The 16,925-nt window shown below is 38.6% G+C and overlaps 1 protein-coding gene across 3 annotated transcripts in view; it reads left to right on the top strand.

Moving 5' to 3' along the window:
* CASZ1 (castor zinc finger 1) overlaps nt 1–16,925 on the top strand; it is a 668,840-nt gene that overhangs the window by 510,224 nt on the left and 141,691 nt on the right. For all 3 annotated transcript variants that reach the window (XM_044063158.1, XM_044063159.1, XM_044063157.1), the window contains 2 exons: nt 3,874–4,046; nt 7,659–8,497. In XM_044063158.1, coding sequence (XP_043919093.1) covers nt 3,874–4,046; nt 7,659–8,497 — 1,012 coding nt within the window. The remainder of the gene's footprint in view (nt 1–3,873; nt 4,047–7,658; nt 8,498–16,925) is intronic.

Raw genomic sequence — 16,925 nt, 5'->3', positions numbered from 1 at the left:
TGCCAGTACCCCCCTTTTCCATCTGATTTGGCACCCCTTACTTAAGCCCGCCTTACCTGTCATTTTCCTAGTGATATTTCTGATTACAAAATAAGTAGGTAGCGCAGCACGAAGTAGTAAACATTTAAAATCCTGTAGAAAATCTATAGGGAACTGGTTACTTATACTTAATTATAATTCCTAAAAAGACAATCTCAGGTGCAGCCATGAAGGAAATCTGTAATGGTGATATAATGAGTGCATACATAATGCTTTAAGAAAAGATGCAACTCCAAAATACACCAGTCATGTGATTAGAGTGTACGATTCTGCAGTCTTCCTTGTCATTTGCTGGTTTCTTGCAATGCACTGCCATTCCCTCCTGCATTGCTGTCTTCCAGGAATATTTGTTTAGGTGTTTACTAGATAAGATAACTGATCCTTCTCAGACCCTTTTATCCATGACCCAGTCCACAAGGGCAAGTATAAATGCAAAATATATGTATGTACACAGTTTTGCTTAGCCATTTGTCATATTTCTGAGAAGGTGGAAGAAAACCAGAATAAACTGCAAGACATAACTCCAGACACTGACTAGAGGTTATGATTTAGCATAATATCCTAGTGCTATGGGGAAAAAACCTAAACTACAGCACCTCTCGACAGCATCCATGCACAGCAACCCTTAAAATTATTTTAAAATAAGAGACATAGGCCACTAAGTAAATGTTTTCTTCTTGTGGTTTGATTATGTTTGTAAACACTGAAGATTTGTGTCTGTCACCCACTACCCCGTTTGAAGTAAAATCTCCAGTTGTACAAAACAGTTGGAAGATATTAATGCCTTTTAGGTGTGATCCCTGTAGATAGAGTCATTATTAATAAGCTGTCATTCATGGAATCTGTTTTCATTTGGTTAGAGAAGACCAGTCTGTGATAGACCCTTTGTCATGGTTGCCCACAGCAGAGTGTGATCTTAGGCAAGCGGTGGCCCATTCAGTACAGGGGAGGATAACTTTGCAAATAAATGTACTTGAAGTCTGTGGAGTACTTTGAATGGGGAGTGAATAAGGCTGAATCAGTAATCACATCTGTATTTTTACTTGTGTGAAATCTGTAGATTTGTTTGATAATAGTAAGGGGGAAGTGAGTGAGGTAAACATTTGATAAAGAAGTCTAAAAAATGCAAGCAGGTCTGCACATCAGCTAATGCAGCACTTTTGTGTAAAAGTACAAGAGGCAGGAAATTACAGCTTATGACAAGTGCAAGCAAACTGAGTTTACAAAACGTTAGTAAATAACAGAAACTGGAGAAAAAGCACATGGCTTCGGAAGCTGCATTTAATAGCCCATCCTGAGTGGTTTCTATATATGGAAAATTTGTTTCTTTCCCCATCAGTAAATTGCCATCTAAGAGTAGCTGCTGCACTTTGTAAAAGGTGCCCTAATGTAAATTTATAATTAAAGAGAGATCATTTGTAAAGCAGAATACACAAGACCTTTTTGTCCATAATTGGCATGGACGAAATTCAGTTAGTTGTTTGTATGAAGCTGACATTTTTCATGCTTTAGCACCAAGTGCTTCATTGCAAATGATCCTCTAACAGTTTTGTTTAATTCTTTGTGCCTGCTTATTTTCAACGTGTCATGGGTGAGGGCTCTTTTATATTGGAAAAAGTCGAAGATTTAGATTTTTTATGTTAACAGTCTGTTTGTTATTACGTGTTTTAATCATGACTTCAGCAGTTTTGAGATCATGCAGGTATTGGCACTGATCACATGATCCAGCATTAAGCCACTAATCTTAAACAGCAGCATTGTTTCCATTGTTTGACTCAATATGGCAAAGTTACCGACTTTGCCTTATGGAATATATTTAATCAGTGGCTAGGCTGAGGCTGTGTTTGCAGATGTAAGTATTTAGTAGTGATTTAAGGCAGATTAAGAGTTCAACAGTAAGAGCCAGAACTGCACGTTGATGGTTTTACAAAGGATCGTAGAGTGACACTAGCTCTAGATTACGTCTGGCACTTGGCTTCCTAGTAAATGGCCAAGCCTGAAGAACAGTGATCCAGCAAATACACTCTGTTCTCCTTCCCCTTGTCTGCCTTTCAATTCATTGTTAATTCCAAAAACAAGTATTTAATGAAGAAAATAAGTCATTCAGAATACACCAGGTAACTTGACGTGTACTATTTTATTTTTTTGTTTGTTCTTTCTTTCTTTCTTTATTTAATTTTCACTAGTGTACTGTTTGTTCCTTTCGGATGCTGTCAGAGTGACAGCTGCAAGGAGAGTTGCCTGCAGTTCTTACTTTCTTACTAGACCTGGAGTTGAGTTAGAAAATTCAGTTATTTTAAACAACATGATTACACAGCAGAGTTAGAGTGGAAGGAAAGGAAACAGAGAAGGGGACAGTGGGTAAGCTTTGGTTGATGTCACAGCTGGGTGGGTAGCAGTAGTCCTGATAATATTTCAGTATGTCTGTACTGTAGAATCAATTTTTCTGTACAACAGCATGCAGTTTGAATATCTTGCAGCTTTAAGCCCAGTTTGATGCTCGCATTGACCAGCATTATGTAAGCATGTAAGAATGCTGTGAATTCTGCTTCTTGTGTACCTTACAAATTCACTTGTGGTGGTATTTCAGTCCTACGGGGTGGGACCACTGTCACCTGGAATCAGAGGACAGCAGAACTCATCACCTGCTTCTGCTAAACCCTGTTCTTAGCAGTAGTGTCCCATTCAGCCACAAGCATCAGGCAGTTCTGAATCTGACTGCGAATGACTCAGAGATCAAATGAGTACTGATGCTTCAGAATAGGGTTCAAGGTACTTGGTTTCCTTGGTGTATTTATTTTTGGTTTTCTCTTTATTATTTTGTTCCCTCCTTCGTTTGATAACTAAGAAAGATGACTGGGGTCAAGAAACCTTTGTGTGAACAGTGTGAGTTAGAAGAAAGATGCATTTTTATAAAGAAACATTATCACACAGGTAACAGTAGTTGTGAAAATAAATTCTGCTCCAAACACAAAAATATTTACTGTCACTGACATTGAGGAAAAAAGGTTCAAATCGAGAAGGCAATCAGAATGTGACTGCAGTCACCACAAACTCTAAAAAGGTTCAAATCGAGAAGGTGATCAGAATGTGACTACAGTCACCACAATCTCTAAAAAGGTTCAAACTGAGAAGGTGATCAGAATGTGACTACAGTCACCACAATCTCTAAAAAGGTTCAAATCGAGAAGGTGATCAGAATGTGACTACAGTCACCACAATCTCTAAAAAGGGTCAAATCGAGAAGGTGATCAGAATGTGACTACAGTCACCACAATCTCTAAAAAGGTTCAAATCGAGAAAGTGATCAGAATGTGACTACAGTCACCACAATCTCTAAAAAGGTTCAAATCGAGAAGGCGATCAGAATGTGACTACAGTCACCACAATCTCTAAAAAGGTTCAAATCGAGAAGGTGATCAGAATGTGACTACAGTCACCACAATCTCTAAAAAGGGTCAAATCGAGAAGGTGATCAGAATGTGACTACAGTCACCACAATCTCTAAAAAGGGTCAAATCGAGAAGGTGATCAGAATGTGACTACAGTCACCACAATCTCTAAAAAGGTTCAAACTGAGAAGGTGATCAGAATGTGACTACAGTCACCACAATCTCTAAAAAGGGTCAAATCGAGAAGGTGATCAGAATGTGACTACAGTCACCACAATCTCTACATGGTATTTTCCACACTTACAATTTTATCTTCTCATGTCTGTTTGGAAAAATAGATCTGTAGTGCATGACTGAATGCACCTAATTGTTACTTTGTTTTTCACTAAATTGTCATGGTGCCTAATATTTACTTACATCTCAAGTACTTTGCTCCTTACAGGTGGGCTGTAATAAGGTTTATACCAGTACATCTGATGTTATGACTCATGAGAACTTCCACAAGAAGAACACTCAATTAATTAATGATGGCTTCCAGAGATTCCGGGCGACTGAAGATTGCGGGACAGTGGACTGTCAGTTCTATGGACAGAAGACCACTCACTTCCATTGCAGGTACAGAGCTGTCTGAAACTATAAAGTGTAATGTATTTCACAAAGGATGCAGAAACGGATTTTTTTTAATGTTGTGTGATTCTTACTTTCTAGAATTCCCAGTCTTAGTTCTTGTTAGCACATTACTGGAATCCAAAGATGTAAGAGAGAGAGTATATTAGAGTTTTATAATTTTATTTATTGAACTATTTAGAAAAATAATTAAGCTACTGTAGGCTACTTTTTTACGCAAAGGCCAATGTTTTAACAAAAATAGCCTTTTTGTTTGCACCATGACATTTCTGAAGCCACTGGGTTAAGGAAGTCTGTTCCTAGCATTTTATGTATGGAAATTAGAAGAATGGAAAAATTAGAACTGAGAAGAACCTTGCCCCAATTTTAACCTCAGGTCAAAATTCCAGCGAATAGCACCCACTGCACCAAAGGATTGTTGCATTCATAAAAAAAAAGATAAATGCTATTACTTTTAACAACCTCAGAAATAACACATTTACAACCTTTTAAGATAAAAAGCACCAAAAAAATACATATGAGAAATAAATCCACATCAGAGGTATAACTATTGTCAGTAATTCTCAGTCAGGAGAGATTTTTTTCTTCCCTAGTGGTCCTTACTTCGAGTCTTTTATAGATTATAAAACTGTCATCTGGAAAGAGCTGCCATGTTTAGCTGCTTTTAATTTTTCTAAATCCATTCCAACCTTGAGCCCTTGAAAGCACTGATCCCAGATTATACTGACCACCTATCAGCCTCAGTGTTCTGACTTACCTGTACTCTGCCAAAGCCTTGTTTTTTAAATATGTTTATTAAATCATTACATTTTAAATGGTAACTTGGGTTTAGAATTATTAATAGAAAAGAAAACAAACCATTGAAACAGTTTCCAGTCTTATTGCCATGCAGTTTACGTATACATCTTCTTTTTTAATAATTTCCATTCACTCCAGCTTTGCATACATTGTTCAATTCCTGCCTTCTCTTAAACCTCAACATCTCCTTCTGCATGTATTTTTCCCACAAATTCCATTTATTTCTATAAAATTCGCTCCTTCCCTTTTCCTAAGATCCCACCTCCAGTTCTTTTATCACCTTTACAGGATTCAGTACTTCAATTACAGTTGGTTTAGATTTTGAATTCCATTTTCAAGTAGTTACTTGTTTGGCAGCTAATAGCATTAAACTTAATAAGGCCTCACTGTGTTTAGGCAATTCAGATTCTATAGCTAGCTCAAAAAGAATCATTTACTTAGATACAGCCGCTTGTTCTCACAACATTTCTATCAAAGATCTCTGCAAGGCATTTTTAAAATCTGCCTGCTAACTATATTTCCAAAAAACCTTCTTCCAGTTACCTTTCCCTTCCACATTACAACTTCGGAATTTGCTGGTACATGAAAATACACATCCAAACACTTTCATACAAGAATCCTAAACGTTCTGGACTTTGTTGCATATTTAGAATTAGTGATGCTTTCTAAATTCCCTTTATTTCTCTTTTCTCAAGTTTATAGTTATTATGCAATGTTTTATACACCTTACTAATTATTCCCTTTTTAGCAGTTGTTTCTGTTATTATCTCAACTAAAAACTGTACAGAGCTGCTCTTTCACTTAACATTCCCTTATTTCCTTATTTTCTGTTTGCCTGTACTCTATTAATTCCATATAAAGAAGTCAGTCACTAGCCTTACAATCCTGATTTCTACTTAGACTGAACCCCCCCCCCCATCACCTTTCTCTCCAGAATTATTTGCTCCTAATACTGTAGTTCCTTTGCTAATTTCTTCCAGTAAAACTCCACCTCCCTTTTGCTTATTTTCTATACCCCTGTTTGCAGCCATCTCTATTGATAAAATATCCTTTCTCCATTTCCACTCTATTGGAATTCTTAGAATACTTACTGCTGCTTTATCAATATAGTATCTGTGTGGTTGTTGTTATTCTTCTTAAAGACTAGCCTCCAAAATCCTAGCCTGTCTGTATCTCTCCAACGACTCCCCATTTCATCATCTTCATCCCTTTTCACTTTTGTTTTTAACCCTCTGCTTGAGTTATGTGCATGAGCCTCAACTGATTTAAAGTACCCCCTTTAAATCACGCAAACCTGAACCCCATTTGTCTATGGGGAGAATCAACTTATAGGATCATAGGAAGTTACCAGGCTATTGGCCCTGAGGCCCTTACAAGCCTACCCAAGAATTTAGCCCATGTTCCAACAAGTCAGCACCCTATGCCACTTTCCAGCAGGGACATAAGTGGAATCCCAGGGGTGTAGTTTCTGATCCCCATACAGTTATCCAGGTTGTGCTTTATCCCACTAAACTCTTACTCTGATTCCTTCCCAAATAAATTATTTCAACTGTTTATTAATTATTTTCCCTGAGTTCTCCTCTGGTTGATAAAAACATGCCTAACCTCTATATTTAAGACTAAAGATATTAAAACATTTTCATTGCTTGTAATTTACTATACAATACTACCCATAATCATGAGCTCCCAGTTTCTCAGTTTTTGTATTTTCTTTTGTTTTGTCTCTTCTCACACATCCGTAGCTGTCGTCACATAATTCTTTTTAATCCATGCACCTAAATGCTTAATTTTGCCATGTATCCGTATGTTTGAGTATTGCTGAACCAGTTCATGTTTTTTTTACATAGTTTACTGCTATTGCCTTTGTTTTATCTTCATTCATTTTATATTCCAAAAATTCTTGAAACTGTCTCAGAATATTCGAGAACACCGAAATGTCCTTTCCTGGAATAATAATGTGCTCTGCAAATAAACCTAACTTTTCTTGATTTCATACTAGTTATATTCCTGAATTTGAGTCCCTTATTTGCTTTCACAAATGTCTCTAAATATAAATCAAATAACAAAGGGTAAAAATAACACCCTTGTCTAGTTCCCCTATTCAAATACAGCTTCTTGGAGGGGAAACCCTCCCAGCTTAATTGTTGCCTCTGACCCATCATATCTCCTCCTAACTATCCCTATTATTCTGTCAGGGAAAGCAAATGCTTCCATTTCTCTACTCATGAAGTCTGTAAGACTTGCTAATTGTAGCTGCCCCCAATGTTTTCTTGATTCGTTGATTTGGTCTTGCTGTTTATTCCTCTTTCCAGTTTATATATTGGCCAAATTTTCATCTGGTATTGCTCATGGCCGTCATCATGTCATCTGATAAAGTGTCCTGGAGCTCCACCTCCTTTTGTCCAAATTTAAGGCTTCCTTACTGCTCTTTGCTTCTTTTTGGCAAGTAGCTTCCTAGAGTTCACATTCCTTCAAAAAAGAAGCCATGTAAAGTTTGGTGTCATGTTGCCTTGTCTATATTTATTGTTCAAGTTAAGAAAGTTGACCTATGACTTTTGTAATTTACTTAAGATGGTAGTTATTTGTACAAGTGATAGAGCCATTACTTAGCCCATAATCAACTGTAGTATGGTGTTTACAATAAGTCAAGAATTTTTTATTTTTTTTTATCTGGGAGAGTTGCAGGGTTTATGTTTTTGCAGAGGTTCTAGACTTAGGAACACAACTATAAAAACTACCAGTACTGCTCATTACTGAAATGCAACTTTGTTTTTTTTTTTTTTTCATCCTTTGTTTTTATAGGCGCTCTGGATGCAGGTTCACATTTAAAAATAAATGTGACATTGAGAAGCACAAGAGTTACCACATCAAAGATGATGCCTATGCGAAGGACGGCTTCAAGAAGTTTTACAAGTATGAGGAGTGCAAGTATGACGGTTGCGTGTACAGCAAGGCGACCAATCACTTTCACTGCATTCGTACAGGCTGTGGCTTCACCTTTACCTCAACAAGTCAGATGACCTCCCATAAACGCAAACATGAGAGGCGCCACATCCGTAACTCTGGTGTTTTGGGCCTGTCATCATCCCTCTTGGGCTTAAAAGATGAGCAGGAGGACTCCAGTAATGATGATCTCATTGACTTTTCTGCTATGAGCAGCAGGAATTCAAGTTTAAGCCCTTCACCAACAAGTCAGCAATCATCTGTGTCTCTTGTGCTCCCAACACCCACAACAGAAATCACTTCAACTCAAATGGCAAAACCCACAACCACTGTTCCACCTGTAACTAAGATACCAGCACTGATGTCTCAGGTACTTCCTAGCACTATCCCTGTTACGCTCACACTCCCAAACACTGCACTTTCAGTATCAAATCCATTCTTCCCCATAATTCCCAGCAGAGTTCCCATATCACTCCCTGCTAATGCAGCTAACTTGATGTCAGCCATTTCTTCAAGTACTGCAGCAACTGCGACAGACTCACTTTCTCTTACTGTGCCGAGCTGCATTCCTTCAACGGTGTCATCCCCAGTAGCCAATTCTATTATGGAAAGAATATCCGCTAGCAAAGGCTTGATCTCTCCCATGATGGCAAAACTCGCTGCTGCAGCACTGAAACCATCTAATAGTCCAGAACCAGGTAAGCCATTGTGATGTTAGCTGCATAGACATGTTAACAAAGACTACTGATTCTGCATAAATGAAAACAAGTGAAGTGGTTTAAAAAACTATAAATAATATCCCAGGGATAAATATGTCATAGCATGAAAATGCATTTTATGGCCTTTCTAAATCCCAGTGGGATCATATTTTAAGACATTTATATAAGCAAAAATTAATTACAGATAATCTGGTTATAGAAACACAGTGTATCACTGTTTAAAAAGTTCAGTTTACTGCATGCCATGTACAGTTAAATTACTGATTACAACTGCAGGATACAGTCATAACAGGTAAAAGTATTCAAGTGTTTAATAAAGTTGGTCCCAGCTCTAATTTCATCACATACAAAACACTTTTGGGGGTTTACATGTCACATCTGTGCCCTTTTGTAATGCAACAGTATTCCAACTTGTTTGAAAAGCGCACGAGTTGCACACTTTAGGAAACATGTCAGTAACCCACTTTTCACACATCAAAGTATAACAGTAAATCGTTTCAGAGATGGCAGCGGTGATTTTTATGAAAGCTCATAACAGAGCTGCCAACAGTGTTTCCAAGGGTATAACTCAATGAAATAGAAAGTTATGATGCATACCTGTATGTTTACTGTATATGTGTAATCAAATTGGATGTCTGAGTGTTACAGATTTTTGGAGGATCTGTTTGTTATGCGTCTTGTAAATCTTAACCCTACAAGTTCTCAACATATTGATAGGCACTCCCAATAATCTTACCGATGTTAAGTAAACACGATTGCCAACTGATGATTTCATATCAGCTGCTCTTGTGTCAACCATGTTCTCTGAACTTTGCCATTCTGTTGAGCGAACTCCAAAAGAAAGAATGGAAAAATAGCAGGATACTGTAGCATAAAGCACAAATTTAATTAAAAAAAAAACATGCACGATACACTACAATGTTGTTATTCATGACATGCATATGAACTAAGTCGCAACAGGAAGCTAAACTATCCTTGAATGCTTTTTATGTCAGTTAAAATTCTATTAATACTGGAAATACTCATAATCTTTGCTGTCTCACAAGATACCCTTTATTACTGGATAATCAATTGACATGTAATTTCCCTGTATTAATTATATGAAACCCTTTCAAAACAACACTTGTACTTTTTCTTTGAAGAAAGTGGGGTATCTGGTTTAACAGGAAAATGTTTACATTCTGTCACTTTCTTTTAGGGGAAGGGGTCTAGTTCTCTGAGTGTGGTCTGTTGTGAACATGTTTTTAATGATTTCTCTTGGATCCTTTTTGCTGACCACAGCATTACTCAGAGGATGCATATGTTTTTTGTGGGTCTGGTGTACTGTTATAAGTCATGTGCATGTAAAACAGTATGAGATTCAGAGAGAGCATGTTAGTCAAACCCTTGAACTTTGCATGGACTGACAAATGAACACAGAGGTCTTATTACTGAATTTCTGAGAAACACAGATAATAAGAGTGTCTCATTCTAACCACAAACACACCTTATTAATGGGTGTGCCTTAAGTGCCCCCCCTAAGCACATTATTAACGGATGCAACTTAAATGCCCCCCAACACACCTTATTAAGGGATGTGACGTAAGTGCCCCCCAATGCACCTTATTAAGGGACATGACGTGACGTAAGTGCCCCCCAATGCACCTTATTAAGGGACGTGACGTAAGTGCCCCCAATGCACCTTATTAGAGGATGCAGTCTAAGTGGTTGTATTCCTAGTAACTGATAGTGAAGAATTACTCTTGTATACATTTCCCTCTTGCTGTGGTTTTGTCCTTCCCCAACACTTTCTGACATCCTGCTTGCTTTCCTTCTGGTTTCTGGTCACTTAACCATTGATTCTTCATGACTACTTCAGCTTTCAAGGCCCTGTCACTGTCAGGAACTGTAAAAGCCTGACCACTTTTGGTAGGAGTGGTAGCCATAATCAGTGTTTTATTTTATTTTATTTATTTATTTATTTGCAGCAACAATTTGTAAGTAATACTTTCCTCTTATCCATTATGTCCTCCTTTGATGAAGAGTGAAATGTTGGCTACTGTATAATGAGTAAACTAATAATGCTGTACCTGTCAGGTATGGCTTTGCAGCATTTGTGAAGTCAGTTGTAAAGATTGTGACCTACTATTCTTTTAAAAGCTTCATTATTGTAACCATATTTTGCTATTTTTTGTATGTAAAGGTTATCTGAGAAAAACAAACAAATTTTTACTTCCCTTTTTCTCCTCTACACCTTCTGACCTTTTAAGTGACAGCTGCAGCTATACTAAGGTGAGGTCGTCATCTTGACAATCATGAAGGAGGGTTTTCCATATATCCCTTAACCCCAGTAACTTTCAAGGGGTGGCAGTGCAGGGTGAGGTGTGAGGATAGACATATCCGTGAATAATGTTTTAAGAAGCTTTGCCTCCTTGTAAGCAGGTGCATCTGTCCATCCTCCAGTCTCTACCAGGGATTTGGAAAGAAACACTCTCCAGCCATGTGTGTCACCATCTTCCAGCTTGGTCAAGAAAAGATGGTGAGGAGACGAAACCTGTTTATTATTCCTCTTCTTCCATGCCAGCCAGCTCCTTCATTGTCCACAATCCAAACTAGACCCAGGTCATCTGTTTTGTAGAGCTCTCTACAAACAAAGCTGCCATTTTAAAAAAATGTTAATACTCAACTTCTTCTTGCTATAAAAGATGCTTGTTCTTGTATATGTTTCCCTCTAACTTTGGTCTTGTCTATCCAGGCTGCCTGCAAAGGTAGTAGGGACATTTATGCCACTTTCTTTCAGTGTTTCTGTTGTTTCAAAGAAAAAGTACAAGTGTTGTTTAGTGCATCTCTTATCCTTTTTTTGTATTATCACTATTTATTTTCGTATTAAATTACACAGTCTAGTGTTAGCTCCCCCAGAGGTGTGTTCCAGCTGTGAGCTTTCGAGCAGGACTAGATCAGACACTATCTTACAGTTAAGACAGAAATCACCTCTAAGTAACTTTGAAACAGAATATGATGACAGTTCCTGAAACCTTTTTGAATGGTTATAAGTTGTCCAGCATGTTGTCTGGGTTAGATCTACTAAGTATATCAATTTTTAAGAGGATACACAAGGTACAATATATAGACAGTGCAACAAACTGAGGTAATTGCCACGGCTAAGTGTGTGGCAAACAGAAGCTTTTGTTTTTGTTCTTATCTTCTTTTGCACCATAAATATTTTTACACGTGGCATTTCATTTAATCATTTTTTCATTTTGTTGGCGCCTACAGGAAGTATTCCTGCACTGGACAGTATTTGCTGTCAGCATCTTTCATACTACCAGTTTTCTGCTCAATTTCTCCTGCAAGAATGTTCATGTACATAATGGTGGTGACCAGGACTAAATCCAGTGATGTGATTTAGAGCAGATGTAATACACGCTCAGTGTGAAAAAAATTAGAAAGCTTCAGCAACAACAGAAACCGTGACAGAAAGTGGCATGACTTTCCCTACTACCTTTGCAGGCAGCCTGGATAGAATGGACAGAAAATATGAATGACACTGGCTAGCCATGTGTAATTTGGCAGGTCATTTCTTAAAACAACCTACTCCTGTTACAATAAATGATGCGATCAGATCGTACTGCTTGCTAACTTAATAAGTGGAAATGATAGTACAGGAGCTAGGAAGTTGCTGATTTCTTAATCCAGGTAACATATATGAATGGACCTTCCATTTAACAAAGATGAATGTAGCATCCAGGTAACACATGAATGGACCATCTAGGTAACACATATGAATGGACTCTTACTGCTAGTAAGATTGGAGGAGTCCTTTTATACATGCCCTCAGAAGAAGAAGGTTCTTTGCTATAAAGATTTATTCAAAGAGAAGAAATGGTCTGGTAATTGCTGACAATGCTGGTGTGTACTAATTCTGATACAGTTTGCATGGTTTGAGGATTTCGATTCTGGTCACTTATTTCCTTCTTCCTGCATTATTCTCCTTATTTCTTGAGATCATGAGTTGCCCACATCATTTTGTTGGGGGTGTGAGCATTTGTCTGTGTCTCTGTATGTGATTTACCTTGACACGTCTTTGGGTGTGAGCAGGCTAGAGAAGAAAAGTCTGTGGCCATCATTTGAAGGTGAGGCAGAAGTTTTGAATATATCCCTAATTTTCTTCTCTCCATGACTCAGACTTAGTCTTCATGCAGTGCAGGCTAATCTTCTTCTTCTTCTTTTGGCTGTTCCCGTTAGGGGTCGCCATAACAGATCATCTGTTTCCATTTCTTCCTGTCCTCTACAGTGCAGCCTGATATTCTGGGAAATTTCATTCTTCCCCTCAGCCTGCAAATTTGTATTTTCCTTTCCCCAAGGTCAGCCACCAGTTAGTCTTTACTGTATGTTGGGCTAGTTCTCGTCCTTCATCATGGGGTTGTATGGCAATACGAACCTCCCCCCAAATCCTTGCTGTTCCCCTGGGAAAAAAACATAGCTGGTGTTCAGCTTCTGTTGTATTAGGCAGACAAGCAACAGCCCCTGTAACCCGTGTTTGTCTAAAATAGAGCCATTTAGGAAAGCTCCAACTTGGTCCATGGGTAGGGTAAGGTAGGGTCAAAGTTTAAAGTTGAAGATTTTGTAGGGATAGGGAGAGGAATGGAGATTAGAATCTCTCAGAAATGTGATGCAGATAAAAAACATTAATTTAATAACTGCAACAATGATTCCAAATGAAAACAGATGTTACTACTCAATGGTATAGGCAGATTTTTTTCATCATCAATCCGTGTTTCACATTAAACAGAAGATGTTTTAGCATTATCAACCAAAGTAGCATACTTGTTTACAATGACTACTGAAGGTTAAGCAAAATAAAAGTCAACAGAATTTTAGGGGATTTTGCTTTTTTTGGGGGTGGGGTCCAGGTTTATCACATTTCTGTCTTATGTCATTCAAGCGACTACTATGGCTGATAGAATCCATTTATTATCCTTTATGAGGTTAAAACAGGACTATGACATGGCTGTCATTAAGGCAGCCATTAGAGGGTTAATAGGGTCATTGGTTCATAGGTAAGTACTGGATTAACTGCCCTTGTGGGCAATACTAAGCCTAGTCAGTATCCCTTTCAAAGGTAAGAATCAAACTCAGTACCTTGTGTCTGTGGTGTAAACACTTTAACCATTATGTCAACCCCAAAACCCAAAAGGGCTTTTTCCTTGTGCCTTAATGTTTTGCTGCATGCACGTCTGCGTCACGCATGTCCCTACAAGGTCCCAAAGGTTGAATGTGCAGTGTGGTGCTGTGAGGGCTTATCACCTGCTACTGTAAGAAATACTACCAGTTGAGGCCCTCTCAGTGGCAGACAGCTCTCGCCATCTGTGGTCTCTGCCTCAGATTATATGCAGACTGTGCATCCTGTAATAACATTCCCACCCTTCGGAGAGGTGAGCAGGTTTTACTTTGTTATTTCTATCCCAGCTCAGACTGCTACGCCAGTACATGGGTCAGTAATCAAATTAAGGTTATCTGGATCATAGTTATGGCTTTATCTCTGTATCCCATGGAGCCAACACAATCAGCTGTTTTGTTTTTTTTTTCCTTCCTTTGACGGGACAAAACCTTCCCACACACCCATGGAAAACTGTGTCCCCTGCATTCCCCTAATTATTCAGCTGCAAGGTTACTGCATCATAGAGGGAAAAAAAGATCTTCCCGTTTGCAGAGACCACAACCAACAAAATCATTTTTGACCAAGTGTCCATTATCAGTTTTCAAACACTAGGCAGTTTACCCACTGGCTGATTGAAACTTTGAGGCTGTACCCCTCTAGATTCTGGTACCTCTATAGCATCCTGTCAGCGTTATTCTTTTTTGAAGACAAGACTTTTATGGATTCTGCCTGGACTATCTTGTAAAAAATGTTTCAGGAAACAATCACCTTTTTTTTTTTTTTAGAAAAGGTGCTCTATGTTCCACTACCCCAGTTTGTCAACATTTCACATGGCACCCCTTACTATAAATAGCACAGCAAAAGAAAGATTTTAGTTAACAACATTATGAAACAAAGGAAATACTGACATAATAAAAAAAAACTAGACTGTTTACGCATTTCCTTTTCTTTGTTTGGTATTTTGTAAATTCTTAAAGTCACTGGTAATGGTGGTCTCAATATATTAAGATTGTTTCAATTAAAAAAGGCAGTTCAGACAGGCATTTTAAATAAATTCATTAAGAAACAAGAAGAAAACCCCTATGCTGTTATGCTTCCTAGTAATAAGAATATGCATGCCTCTTTATTAGATATTACAGTTTCTTTTGGTTTTCCATTTCAGCATCTGAATCTGGTTCTTCTGGTTTGTTAAATATTCACAAACTTAGCAAAATTGCTTGTGCTAAATGGGAGTCCTTTTAGTGGGGAAGGTTATTGCTTACATGTAGATACTGTTGACTGTGCTTTGTTATAGGTAGAGCAGTTGAGTTGATTCAATAATTTCATCAGTGCTACAGTTTCCGCTAGGGATTCAGAAATCAACATGCAAGCAACATTGCCCTTTCATGGTTAGTGCATAAGTGTGCTTAATTCGTTCAGGTATAGCCAGTGATAATTGACACTCAGGCTGTACATGTTTAGATCCTATTATTAATGTTTGTTGAATGGAAAACGTGTTCTGGCATGGACATTATAAAGGTTCATGTTTATCTTAAGCTGATTTAAAATAATGTGCCCTGTCTGAAGGCAGGTGTGCATTGTCTGATTACACTGCTTTGGTTAATGTGGACACATTTAGGGTTGAATCACTTCATTCTGTTTCTAAGCAAAGAAACCAAAGTGAGATTCATTTACCTTTTTGGTATATATAACATAAGGTAAAGTGATTTAGCTGTGAGGAAGTGAAAGGTATCAGTTAACTAGGACATCTGATCGAGAAGGGTGGGAAATGGGGAGAGAAGATGTTGAAGCAGTCATAATCTGCTGCCAGAATCTATGTATCTACATAAAAAATGTGTACATGAACAGCCAAACATTTTTAGGATCTGCCCTGACAGTTCGTTCATGTGTTTAATTAATATTAACTAGTTTTTCTGCTGCAGAACCTGCACTTCTGTAGTGGCAGATTCAGCCTTTCTATATTATTTTGCAATAACCCACAAGTGGGTATGTGCATCACAGGATTTACCCATGCTCGGTGTGGTTTGATCACAAGGGTGAAGGAAGGATGGAAGAGAAGACATGGGATGGATGGAAAGGGAGGGAATGCATGCAGGAATTTCCCTTCCTATGGATAAAAGAAGATGTCCTTTTTCCAAGTTTTCTTTGCTGGGAGCTGTGGTGCAAAACAGTCTTAGCTACTTGTTCAGAGTGGATGCTAAGGGCTACATCTGGAGAGATCCCCGCTGAAGGACAATCAGAAGTAAGACCAGCATCCATTCATGCCTTGCACTGAATTCTCAAGTTGTCTGCCATTCAGTTTAGTTGTGAGAGAATGTACACAGCTTGGAGATAAACATTGTGATGAATTACAAATTCCCAGTTTATCACAGCAAGTATGCACCCTGCCCGTTTGTTGATATACCACATGACTGCAGCATTGTCTGTTAGGATTTGAAGAGGCCATGAAATCCAAAAATGATAAAGAGTCTGAAGAGTGAAGGCTTCCTCCCAAGACTGACTCCCCCCCGACATAACCTTTAGCAACTTCATAACTAACATACCCTCTCCTAAAAAATGTCCATGATACATTGGGACACAATTGGGTTGTATTGCATGGCTAGGCTTGTAAACGTTCCTGGCAGTCATTATTCTACCCATGAACCTATGAATATATCAGAGCTTTCATCTCTTCACTAAGGGCCGTGAAGAGAAAAGAGAGTCTGTGTATATGTATATATATATATGTAGGTAAAAAACTGCTAAGGTATGTGAAGTTGAAAAAGTATTATAAGATTTCTGAAATAGTCTGTTTCTCTGGAGGAGAGGGATGGAATCCTGACTTCTGCCCAAATGAACTGGGTTTGAGTGACACCCTGGGCGCTGGCAGGACATGTCAAGAAGGAAGAGTAGTGAAGAGGCAATGCCTGTGCACCTGTCCTGGTGGGAGGTCGAGAGGTGGCATGCATCTCCTGCCATTGCATTCCCCACTACAGACTGTAGTCCTGGTGGGAGGTCGAGAGGTGGCATGCATCTTCTGCCATTGCATTCCCCACTACAGACTGTAGTCCTGGTGGGAGGTCGAGAGGTGGCATGCATCTTCTGCCATTGCATTCCCCACTACATACTGTAGACCTAGGAGTCATCAGGTCAAGTGGAGACAGAAGTGCCCAAGGAGCTATGTCATTTGAGGTAAGCCAAGTGATGGTCCACACTGCACCCCTTGCACTCCAGACAGTGGAGACCAGACATGGTATATGGGGGTGCATTCGACTAGCTGGCAGTGCA

This window comes from Protopterus annectens, chromosome 2.part1 (genome assembly GCF_019279795.1).
Source record: "Protopterus annectens isolate FY-2018-M chromosome 2.part1, PAN1.0, whole genome shotgun sequence".
Lineage (NCBI taxonomy): Eukaryota > Metazoa > Chordata > Ceratodontiformes > Protopteridae > Protopterus > Protopterus annectens.
This window is presented reverse-complemented; position numbering and strand designations above follow the sequence as displayed.